This window comes from Cebus imitator, unplaced genomic scaffold (genome assembly GCF_001604975.1).
Source record: "Cebus imitator isolate Cc_AM_T3 unplaced genomic scaffold, Cebus_imitator-1.0 Scaffold309, whole genome shotgun sequence".
Taxonomy (NCBI): domain Eukaryota; kingdom Metazoa; phylum Chordata; class Mammalia; order Primates; family Cebidae; genus Cebus; species Cebus imitator.
Genome location: NW_016107624.1, coordinates 2662248 through 2674573, shown reverse-complemented (window position 1 = coordinate 2674573; position 12326 = coordinate 2662248). Strand labels below are relative to the sequence as shown.

Sequence of the window (12326 nt, the reverse complement as noted above, 5' to 3'; positions counted from 1 at the left end):
AGAATGCAATTCAAGTCATCAAAGAGTTACTGAGCACTTATCCCTTGCTGGGATCAGGATTAAGGATCTATCATCTGGAGATAGGTCGATACATGTGTCTGCTATAAAGAACAACAAATGTCATTGAGATAAGACTATTGCCCTGTTGAAGAGTCTCTCCAGGGCTCCCTTTATGTCCCTGTTCCTTAGGCTATAAATGAAGGGATTCAGCAATGGGGTGACCACCGTGTACGTCACAGAGGCAATTATGTCCTTATCGCTGGAGGCGCTGGACGAGGGGACAAAATACAGTCCAATAATTGTGCCATAATACAGAGACACCACAGAGAGGTGGGAGCCGCAGGTGGACAAGGCTTTCAAGATCCCCTTGGTAGACTGAGCCTTTAGGATGGTGACCCCAATGTGGCCGTAAGAGATCAAGATGCATATTAGTGGTAGAGTAATGACTGCCAATCCCACTGTGAAAATGAGCAGCTCATTGAGGGAGATGTCTGAGCATGAGAGCTTGAGTAGGGCAGCAAGGTCACAGAAGAAATGGGGGATGGTGTTGTCAGCACAAAAGGACAGCTGGGCCAGGGGGAGAGTGTGAGTCAGGGCATTGGTACAGGAGAGGATCCAGCACACAGCTACTAGTAAGGTACACAGTCCCTCTTTCATGACAGTGGTGTAGCGGAGGGGGTGACAGATGGCCATGTACCGATCATATGCCATTGAGGTGAGAAGGAAATTGTCCAGATCAGTGAAAAATATGAAAAAATACATCTGAGTTACACACCCTGCATAAGGAATGGATTGCTCCTGAGTGTGCATGCTCATTAACATCTTTGGGACAGTGACAGATGAAAGGGAGATGTCAGTGAGAGCCAAGTGGCTAAGAAAGAAGTACATGGGGGTGTGGAGGTGAGAGTCCAGCTGGATGAGCAGGATGATGAGCAGGTTCCCGAGCACCGTGATCAGGTACATGCCCAGGAACAGGGCAAAGAACATGGTCTGCTGCTCTGGCCGGACGGGGAGACCCAGGAGGAGGAACTCAGATATGGTGCTCTGGTTCCCCCTCTTCATGCTGCTAGTCTTCTCTCTGCTGCAAATAGAGGGAGCTAGGAAAGCAGAAACAAACATTGGTTTACAGCAGGCAGGTAAGGATAAGAACCTTTCTACTAATGAATATGCCAATGTCAGTCTACATTGCTATGTCCCTACAAAAAAAAAAAAAAAAAAAGGTTTAGAGTAGATGGTTTTATCATGCAAAATAAGAGAATTTGCCAACAGAGTAAAGAGTCTGATATAGAAAAGGAGACCAGCTATGTCTAGTCAGTAAAGAGGGAGCCTCAGACTCTATTAGCAGATGGATAGTAAGATAACATCTTTCCAATTTCTATTCTGTGTCTGTACTTTTAAAAACAATCATCAGGCGAGTCTTGAGCCTTCAAATTGTAACATGATGAACTTTTAAAATTCGACTTCAAAATTCATTAGTAAGCAACATACAGGGATGAAGTTTCAATAACATATACTCAAAGGAAATTCCATCAAAGACAAGCAGCCAAAGTTTTCATTATGTATAAAGTTGATGAGAAAAAAAACATATCCATTGATTACAATATCACTGCCATAAAAAAGTAAATGCTACAAAAAATATTTAAAGGTGAAACCTAATTAGGTCATGAGGGTAGAGCCTCATCAATGGGATTATTTCCCTCATAGGAAGAAACCTGTCTCAGGCATTGCCATGTGAGGACACAGCAGGAAGGTAGCCCTCTGCTAACCAGAAAGTGGACCCACACCAGAAACTGAATCTGCTGGTACCTTGATCTTAGACTTCCCAGGCTCCAGAACTGTGACAAATAAATGTCTGCTCTTTAAAGTCACCCAGCTATAGCAGCCCAACCGACTAAGATACTCACTAAACTAAATGAGACAGCAAACACCATACTTAGTGGTGGTATTTTAAAGCATTGCCGTTAAAACCTGGAATGTGAAAAATATACCAGCTATTTTCAACATTGTATACTGAATTGTAGTTAGTAACTTGTACAAGAAAATTAATAAAAAGCATAAGTGTCTTACCTTCAGTGCAAACCAGGCAAAAGTAATTGGGGTAGTAGATGTTTCCTGGGCTCAAAGTTTGCTGCATTTGATGAAGGTTTAAGAATACACTAGGGATTACAGGAAGGAAATTATCAAGCAGAGTCTAATAAGGATCTGCAATATGGATGCTACATAAAGGAAGAAAGGACCCAAGGCTCTCTAGCTAAATGTGTCCTTCAAAGATACTTTCAGGTGAAAGCAGCTGTGCTGCCTAAACGGAAGGGAATGATCAGGGACTTTGGAAAGAAATATTAGAGAGGGCTCTCTAACACTGCATGCACTAAATAAGTAAGAACACATTCTAATATCTAGAACACAAATGCTGAGATGAGACCCCCTACCTTGGGTTTTGAGGATATGCCCACCAATTTATGTAGCCAGCTGGCACTATCCCTCAGCTCCCCACAAATGGGGTTAAAGACATGAGAGTCACTGGCCAGTGGTGATTGTTGCATCCCTGTCTTTAGGAACCCGAAATAAAAAATGACTTCAGCAAGAGCATAGAGAAATGCTGAGCACCTGTACACAAGTCCGTGTGCGCACACACACACCCCGATACTGACGAAGAATATCCAGTCCTGCTCTGAACTTTATGCTCAAGTCATTCCTGGGAGTATGGACTGGTTTGTCAGCTTCCTTCTAGGAGACCAAGAGACCAGAGTTAGCCTCTGAAATATGTGGTCCTAAACCTCACTGACGTCGGAGAAAAAAGTCAGGAACCTGGAGCTTACTCTTCTCAATTTGCAAGCTTCAGAAATGGAGAGGTAACAACTCTATTCTACCCACTAGGGAGAGGACTCGAGGGGACAGAGCACCAAGCTTGTGGTTAGAGACTTGCATTAAACATGCATTAATTCTTCGGTTTTCCTCCTACTCCCTCCAGGACAGATGCCCTAGGGCAGTGGTCTCTAAACTTGGATATTCATCAAAATCACCTGGGGAGTTTGTTAAAGATTCAGGTCCCAGCTCCACCTGCAAAGATATTTATTCATGAGATCTAGAGCAAGATAATTCCGAAGCAAGTGGCTCTAAGGGCAGACTTTAAGGAATCTCTGTTCTTAGGAAGATTGTCAGGCCCTGTGAATTTAAGTCCAAAAGGAGATGGGGAAAGACCTCCCATGCTGGATTCAGGTTTCCCCTAGTTAGGTGTTAGGTTGAGATGTCTATAGAAATTTTTCTCTGAAATGAAAATTCTTTTTCTGTTTGCTGCTTATAAAATTAATTCCTCTTCATGATGGAAATACAAATAATATAAACACGGAAATGAAGGAGAAAGTCAAAGTATCTCAAACGCTTTCATGATTCATTTTTTATCCTTCTAAGAGGGTTTTTTCACTATTCACAATAGCAAACACATGGAATCAACTTAGGTGTTTATCAACAGTGGACTGGGTTAAAAACATGTAGTACACCATGGAATACTATGAAGCCATCAAAAAGAATGAAATCATGTTTTTTTTAGCAACATGGATGCAATTGGAGGCCATGATCCTAAGCAAACTAACACAGAAACAGAAAAACAAATAGTGCATGTTCTCACTTCTAATTGGGAGCTAAACATAAAGATGAGAGTAATAGACATTGGACACAGCTAGAGAAAGGTTGAAAAACTATTGGGTTCTCTGCTCACTATCTGGGTGATGAAATCATTTTTAACTCAAACCTCAGCATCATATAACATACCCATGTTACAAACCTGGATATACACCCTATGAATGTAAAACAATAGCTGAAATTTTCAAAATAAAATAAAATGGCTGGATGCAGTGGCTCACACCTCTAATCCCAGCACTTTAGGAGGCCAAGGCAGGCGGATCACCTGGGGTCAGGAGTTCAAGAACAGCCTGACCAATGCTGTCTCTACTAAAAATACAAAATTAGATGGGTGTGGTGGTGCATGCCTGTAATCCCATCTACTCGGGAGGCTGAGGTAGGAGAATCACTTGAACCTGGGAGGCAGAGGTTGCAGTGAGCCATGACCATGCCATTGCACTCCAGCCTGCACAAAAGAGCAAACTTCCAACTCAAAAGTAAACAAATAATAAAATGAAATAAATGACTTTTATTCATAAACATATCTGTTTACATAATGGAATGTATTTTATAGTGCTTCATCACTTTCTTTTTCTGTAATAATGTGTTGTGACTATGTTTGCATTTCTATTTCTCATGCATATCAATACATACATATCTACTGAAGATTTTTTATTTTTAGCCCATCTTCTACTGAATTAACACAGAGATTCACAGTGAAATTTTATTAAAGACTATGAAATGCCTTGAAACTGTCTCTTTTGTGAGTTGTCTGATCACTTCACTAATGATCACACTCAGTCTACCTTATAGAGGGTAGTAAAATAATATCACCAATTCTTTCAATTCTATGTTGTGTTAAAGCCTAGGATTATGGGCCAAAAACATATATGTTTCCAAAAATCTCCTCAAATAAGGGATATCAAAACTATATACTGCTGTATTGTTATGTCTTTTCTCCAAGTTGCAGAAAGAAAAATAAAATTAATTTAGCATTCACTGATCAAAAACTATTTATAAAGAATAACATTGTTAATAAGAGAATGGAATTCTGGTCAACAAATATTTACCAGTTACATTCAACATGTTAACATTTGTCTTAGGGCTTCAAGATATAAAAGTTTTTGAGACATATTCAAATGGAAAATCAAATACATGAGATAAACCAAAATGAGATTTGAATTGCTTAAAATGTCAGATGTCACCAAGAGAAAAACTTTGCTCTACTGAAGAGTTTCCCAAGGGCCTCTTTCATGTTCCTGTTCCTAAGGCTGTAGATAAAGGGGTTCAACATGGGTGTGACCACCTTGTACATTAGAGCCACAATGACATCCTTGTCAATGGAACTGCTTACGGTCGGGAAAAGGTACTGGCCAAATATTGAGCCATAATACAGAGACACCACAGAGAGATGGGAGCCACACATGGACAACGCTTTGCGGATCCCTTCGGTTGAAGGGACCCTCAGGATAGTGGCCCCAATGTAGCCATATGATACCAGGATACACATGAATGGCAGGGTAATGACCACCACTCCTACTGTGAACATGACCAGCTCATTGAGGAAGATATCTGAGCAGGACAGCTTGAGCAGGGCAGCAAGGTCACAGAAGAAGTGGGGGATGGTGTTTGCATCACAGAAAGACAGCTGGGTCAGCAGAAGGGTGTGAGAGAGGGAGCTGGCACAAGACAGAATCCAAGATATAACCACTAAGAAGGCACAGAGCCCTTCCCTCATGATGGCAGTGTAGTGGAGAAGGTGACATATGGCAACATATCGGTCATACGCCATTGATGTAATAAGGAAGCTGTCCAGGTCAGTAAAAAATACAAAAAAATACGTCTGAAAAATGCACTCCTCACAGGGGATCGATTTGTACTTTGTCTGCATGTCCATCAGCATCTTAGGGACAGTGACAGATGAAAAGGAGATGTCAGTGAGAGCCAAGTGGCTGAGGAAGAAGTACATGGGGGTGTGGAGGCGAGAGTCCAGCCGGATGAGCAGGATGATGAGCAGGTTCCCCAGCACTGTGGTCAGGTACATGCCCAGGAACAGGGTGAAGAACACGGCCTGCTGCTCTGGCCGGATGGGGAGACCCAAGAGGAGGAACTCGGACACGCTGCTCAGGTTCTCATGGCTCATACTTCCTTGCTCTCTGATGGAGGTGAAGAATGCTTCACAATATTAAAGACCCTGAAATGATCATTTTTAGCAGTCATATTAAAAGGTATATGTTTTAACATAGACACAGGGAGAGAAACAACTGGGGCCTGTCGGGGATGTGGGGAGAGAAAGAGCATCAGAAAATTTAGCTAATGCATTCTGGGCTTAATACCTAGACAATGGGATGACAGGTGCAGCAAACCACCATGGCACACATTTACCTATGTAACAAACCTGCACATCCTGCACATGTACCGAACTTAAAATGTATATATATGTTTTATTTCAGAAAGTGCAAATTTTAATCTGCATCTCCTATTTTTCCTTATATTTTGGTATGTAAGAAAACTAGAAAAATTATTGAGGCACGTGTTACTGAGAGTCAGCACTTCTTGGTTCAATAACAAAACGGAAAACTTGCACCTGTGGAACTGAGGACTAGGCTGTGGAAAAAGGTGTTTCAGTCAAGTTATTGCCCCAAAAAGTTAATGTAGAGAGTATTCCAAGGCATCAATCATGGCACAGCAACCACTAGAAGACCTGACTTTGCCAGCCATTGTTAAATTCCAGATGAGAGGTGGTCTTTTCGAATAAAAAGATATAAAGAATAGTATTCCTCAAATGACTGTTCTTCAAATAACACTCATTATTTTTTAAAATTTAATTTCATTTAATTTTAAGTTCCGGAATACATGTGCAGGACATGCAGGTTTGTTACATAGATAAACGTATGCCATGGTGGTTTCACGCATCTGCCAATCCATCGCCTAGGTATTAATGCCTATATGCATTAGCTATTTATCCTGATGCTTCCCCTCCCACACCCCCAACAGGCCCCAGTGTGTGTTGTTCCCATCCCTGTGTTCATATGCTCTCATTAGAACAGTTATTACTATGCATACATTTTTAATTGTTTCAATTACATAGAGGGTTCCTAAGAAATTCTGGATTGTATCAATTCATTTTCTGCACTGCAGTCTTGGAGACCTTTTCTAAAACTACCTTCAACATGACTTCCCCTGTCTAAAAATTCTCAAAGGATTCCCATGACCTTTAAGATTAGAGTGTATCATTGAAAACCTAGGCAATACAATTCAGGACATAGGCACAGGCAAGGACTCCAAGACTGAAACACCAAAAACAATGGCAACAAAAGCCAAAATAGACAAATAGGATCTAATTAAACTTAAGGGCTTCTGCACAGCAAAAGAAACTATCAGAGTGAACTGGCAACCAACAGAATGGGGAAACATTTTGCTATCTACCCATCTGACAAAGGGCTAATATCCAGAATTTACAAAGAATGTAAACAAATTTACAAGAAAAAAACAGCCCCATCAAAAAGTGGGCAAAGGATATGAACAGATACTTTTCATAAGAAGTTATTTGTGCAGACAACAAACATATGAAAAAATGCTAATCATCACTGGTCATTAGGGAAATGCAAATCAAAACCACATTGAGGTAGTATTTCACGCCGGTTAGAATGGTGATCATTAAAAAAATCAGGAAACAACAGATGCTGGAGAGGATGTAGAGAAATAGGAACGCTTTTACACTGTTGGTGGGAGTGTAAATTAGTTCAACCAGTGTGGAGATTCCTCGAGGACCTAGAAATAGAAATACCATTTGACCCAGCAATCCCATTACTGGGTATATACCCAAAGGACTATAAATCATTCTATTATAAAGACACATGCACACACATGTTCATCGTGGCACTATTTACAATAGCAAAGACCTGGAACCAACCCAAATGTCCATCCAACCCAAATGTGATAGATTGGATAAAGAAAATGTGGTACATATACACCATGGAATACTATGCAGCTATAAAAAAGAATGCATTCATGTCCTTTGCGGGGACATGGATGAAGATGGAAACCATCATTCTCAGTAAACTGACACAAGAACAGGAAACCAAACACTGCATGTTCTCACTCATAAATGGGTGTTGAACAATGAGAACACATGGACACAGGGGATGGAACATCACACATCAGAGCCTTTTGGGGGGTGGGAGGGGCTAGGGGAGGGATAGCAGGGGGTTGGGGGATTGGGGAGGGATAACATTAGGAAAAATACAAAATGTAGATGACTGGGGGATGGATGCAGCAAACCATCACGGCATGTATATACCTATGTAACAAACCTGCACGATCTGCTCATGTACCATGTACCCCATGTAGAATGTAACAACCTTAATATGGCTTAAGGACCCTGCAGAACCTGCATCTCTCTTACATCTCCAGTTTCTGTCTTGTCCTCCCTTTCCCCTCACTCTTGCCAACTTCTCTGTTCCAACCTCACTGGAAGGCACATTTCCACTGAATGTCATTTAGATGTCTACCCCTTGGTGGTTGTGGATTTCTTGTGATCCCGTGTCATGTTGAGAAAGTAAAGACAAGACTGGCTATAAGAAAATACTTTTGGCAAATTTATTTATACTCTATTGTCTTCTGTCAACACAAAGCAGTTTAAGTGACATTATCTTAAATTATATTCAAAGTATACTTTTTCTAGTTCTTTCCCAATGCTGTCTCCCTTTCCACCCTAGGCAATAACACTCATCCCATAACAAACTGGGAAGGCTATTATCAAAAGATGGCAAAAGAAGTGAGATTTTAAGTGTACTCCAAGTTTTTAGCTCCCACTTCGGTACCCCTATCATCTTAAAACACAACACCTGCTAGTCAGCCGTGGTAAGCAGAATAAGAACCTCCAAAGATGTCCACATCCTAATCTCCAGAACCTGTAAATCTGTTATGGTACATGCCAAGGAGGTATTAAGGTTGGAGATGGAATTAAGGTTGCTAATCAGCTGACTTTAAACTGGGGAGCGAATCCTGGATTATCTGGGTTGGCCCAGTATAATAATGAGTCCTTAAATGTGGAAGAAGACATAGAAGAGTCCGAATCAGAGAGGTATTTGAAGACGTTATGCTGTTGGCTTAGAGGATGAAGGAAGGGGCCGTGAGCTAAGGAATGCAAGTGGCCTCTACAAGCTAGAAAAAGCAAGAAAACAAAATTAGGCTCTAGAATATCTCAAAGAAATGCTGACCTCTTCAGTTTTGACTCAGTTAGATACATTTTACACATCTTACTGCCAGAGCTCTGATAGAATAACATTTGTGATGTTTTCCTTCACTACTAAGCTTGTGGTAACTTGTTAGAGCACTAATAGAAAACTGGTACATCAGCATTGGAAAGACTTCAGGTCTATCCAAATATTCTGGTTATCTAGGGACCAGAATGCAACAAAACCCATGAGTCTTTCCCTAACTTCCATCTTGCATTCAACAAAACAAAGCAATCACTCAGCAGAGCTAATCCTTACCTAACCAGTAGGGAAATGAGGCTGCTAGCTCATTTGGAAACATTTGTCAATAATTGTAAAGGAGACTCTATGCCACACCTCTCCTGCAAAATTTCATTGTCATCCTTTCCTTTAATAAGAAAAGACAGAGAGTTAGAAAGAGCTCTTACCCATCCATTGGGTTTCTGGCCTAGAGAAAAAATTCAGCAGATGACAAGTCAGTGGCAGGTTTCAAATCTTCCAATTTTTAATCTAGCTATATAGACCTCATGCCAACTCCTGAAAGACATTCCCACCCTAACAATACATATTGAGGTCAGTAAACACAGTGTTCAAAGTGTGTTAGCCTCAAACATCCTCATTTTTCTAGTGCTACCAGAGGAATGAGGCATTCTTTCTCCTCCTCCTCCCTCTTCTTCTTCTCCATCTTCTACTATCCTCCTTTCTTCCTGTTTTCTCTCTTTCTCCTCCTCCTCCTCCCTCTTCTTCTCCATCTTCTTCTTATCCTTTCTTCTTCTTCCTCTCTCTCTCTCTCTCTGTACCCCCCTCCCTCCCTCCCTCCTTCCCTCCCTCCCTCTCCCTCTCCATCCTCTACCCCCTCTTTGGAGGCAATGTGAGGCTGGAGAAAAAGCCACAGATCTCTCTCTCTCTCTCTCTGTACCCCCCTCCCTCCCTCCCTCCTTCCCTCCCTCCCTCTCCCTCTCCATCCTCTACCCCCTCTTTGGAGGCAATGTGAGGCTGGAGAAAAAGCCACAGATTTCAGAATAACTATCTCAGGGTTGTTCACCATAAAACTTGGATTGTGGCATTTCTGTCCATAGCAGGTTTCTTAACTCTTGCAAATCATAGAAAGATGAAGATCTTTAAACAGCATCAGTTATACCCCATAAGGTATTTGTAAGATAAAACGAGATGCCATATTTGAAAGTCTTAGTACTTTTGCTTGCATAGTGCTCAATAAATGTTGGTCTCCATCCTGCCACAATTAAAGACAAAATGCAAAACTACCCAGAGAGGGGCCAGAGGAATTTACATCCTTTTACATGCAGGAGAAAATTACTTATATCAATTCCTTTGCTGGACTCTGGATGTGGATTCTTAGACAAAGATGTGAAATTGAGTATAAAACTGGTGGCAAACCAGTTTTGAGCAGCAATATAGAACATATATGAGCACAGAGGGAAAATGATCATTCTACTGTGGAAGTTCTCATTCAGACAGGTGAGAAACAGGTGTTACTTACCAGGGAGGGAAAACAAACAAGAAATTCAGGAGAGAGGTTTGTTCTCACGTAAGCAGCTTATATTCTGATGCCTAGCAGATGAATGCAATGCCTTGCTGCAGACTGTATTTGGGGATGAGCTGGATAATTTATCAGGCAGCCAAGTGCCAGTCCTTCAGCAGCCTATGAAGACTCAAAGCCAATGGCAAGTGGATAACTGAGTGTTCAGCAAGATGTAAAGAGGTGACTTCATTTGCCCTGATCCCTGCCTCCTAAGTATTTTCCCCTTTAATGATCGTTTTAAACGCCATTCTTCTTTTCATCTTCAGGTGCCTGCTGATTGCTTCAAAGGTCATGATTTCTGACAGTTCTGACGCAGGCAGACATCAAGAACTAAACAAGTGACCAACGTTGGGGAGACATTTGTCCTTATAAGGCACATGCAATCACTCAACAACCAGGCCCTTGAAACCTACCACAGATAAGGTACCATATTAGTGCTGTCTTGACTAAACAGAGAGGAATGTGCTTGTCATCAAACAAAAATTATCCCGAATGTTGGCAGTTGAATAATTTTTATAGCCAATGAAGGAAACATTTTGAAAGTGTAGAAGGGCTTCCTAAAATTCCTGTTTTAAACACCTAAACAACTTTGGAAAAATAGGATTCTGTGCTATTCACATCTGGTTTTCTATGTCAGGGTCCAAGGCAGAAAAAAATTCCTCCAGTATGTCAGTCTCTGTCTTCATTTGTCTTTTTCTCCTTTTGACCCTTTCTCTCATCCTGTCTATGTTTGCCCCGCAATATCTCTCCATTCCATCCTTTTCTCTCTCGCTATCCCCATCTCTGTGTGTGTGTCTTTTTATATTCACTCTATCTCTTCTTCCCATGCCAACTGCAGCCTTCTAGTTCTTCCTCTTCTATATCCACTTATAAACTCATCTATATCCGAGAGAAAGAAAATACGCATTCCATCTCTGATGCTTACCTTCCCTGAATTTATGATCCAATATTTGGTGGGTAAGTGTGTCCTAAGGTCTCATTATGTGACCTAAAAACCAGCTTCCAAGATCCTAGACATTTCTCAGGCATCAAGAAGAAAAGCTACAAGTGCAAACTCATTCCTGTTTACAGCCCCAGATCTGAGAATTGAAGAGCTTAACTAAGAAGAAAACTCTAGGGAGTAGGAGATCGAACTGGTAATCTCCAGTTAAAGATATCCATAAAACATGGATTAATTGTCCAATTTTCCCCTTGATTCCACTGGGAAAGGTGTTCTGTGGGAGGATATTTGTCCTCGGAACCCTAGAGGGTGAGTATCAAAGAATGGATCTAAAGTACCCTCAGTCTCTCTTCTGTTCTGCCCTCTGTTTTCCCAGCCTTAATCACACTTTGAATAAATCCCAGGGAGGCAAAAAAAGAATACTGACTCCAATCATGTTTAAATAGAAAGCCATATGACTGCTGGGCTCTCAGAATTTAGGTAGAACAATACCCCACTCAAAGGGATGTTGTTCAGCTCTACTCATCAGGTAGCCCAAAGGAAGTGACTTGTGTTTCTTCTGCCTGGTGATCATGAGGAAATGCAAAAGGTGAAGAGGCAGAGATAATCATCTTTTTTTTTTTTTTTTTGAGGTTTTATTGCTTTGTTGACAAACTTAGGTATGGTTCTAGCAAATGAAAATAGTTCTCGGATTCTGGGATCCGGATCCAAGATGGCCGTTTAGGAACAGCTCAGGATCGCAGCTCCCAGTGAAAGCGCAGAGGGTGAGTGGACGCCGCGTTTTTATTGCCCACAGAATAGGAAATTCCCGGGCAGAGGTGATCCACGGTCGCCAGTGCGGCTGTTTCGGCCAGCGCGGCCGTGCCGGCCAGCGCCGCGGCTTTGCCCCACGCCGCTGCTTTGTCGGCGCCCTGGAGCTGCGGTTCTCCGTACAAAATACACCGGTCCGGGGGCCCTTTTGGCTGGCGATTGGAGCCACGGGAAGTCGCCCGTACGCCGG

At 41.7% G+C, this 12326-nt stretch overlaps 1 protein-coding gene across 1 annotated transcript; it reads right to left on the bottom strand.

Moving 5' to 3' along the window:
• Positions 1 to 6011, bottom strand: LOC108285871 (olfactory receptor 1J4). The gene is made up of 2 exons (XM_017503353.2): positions 5268 to 6011; positions 1 to 1063 (listed from the first exon to the last, which is right to left on the bottom strand). Exons 1-2 carry the CDS (start codon positions 5762 to 5764, stop codon positions 121 to 123), a joined length of 1440 nt encoding a protein of 479 aa, XP_017358842.2. The 5' UTR covers positions 5765 to 6011; the 3' UTR covers positions 1 to 120.
• Positions 6012 to 12326: the final 6315 nt, after the last annotated feature.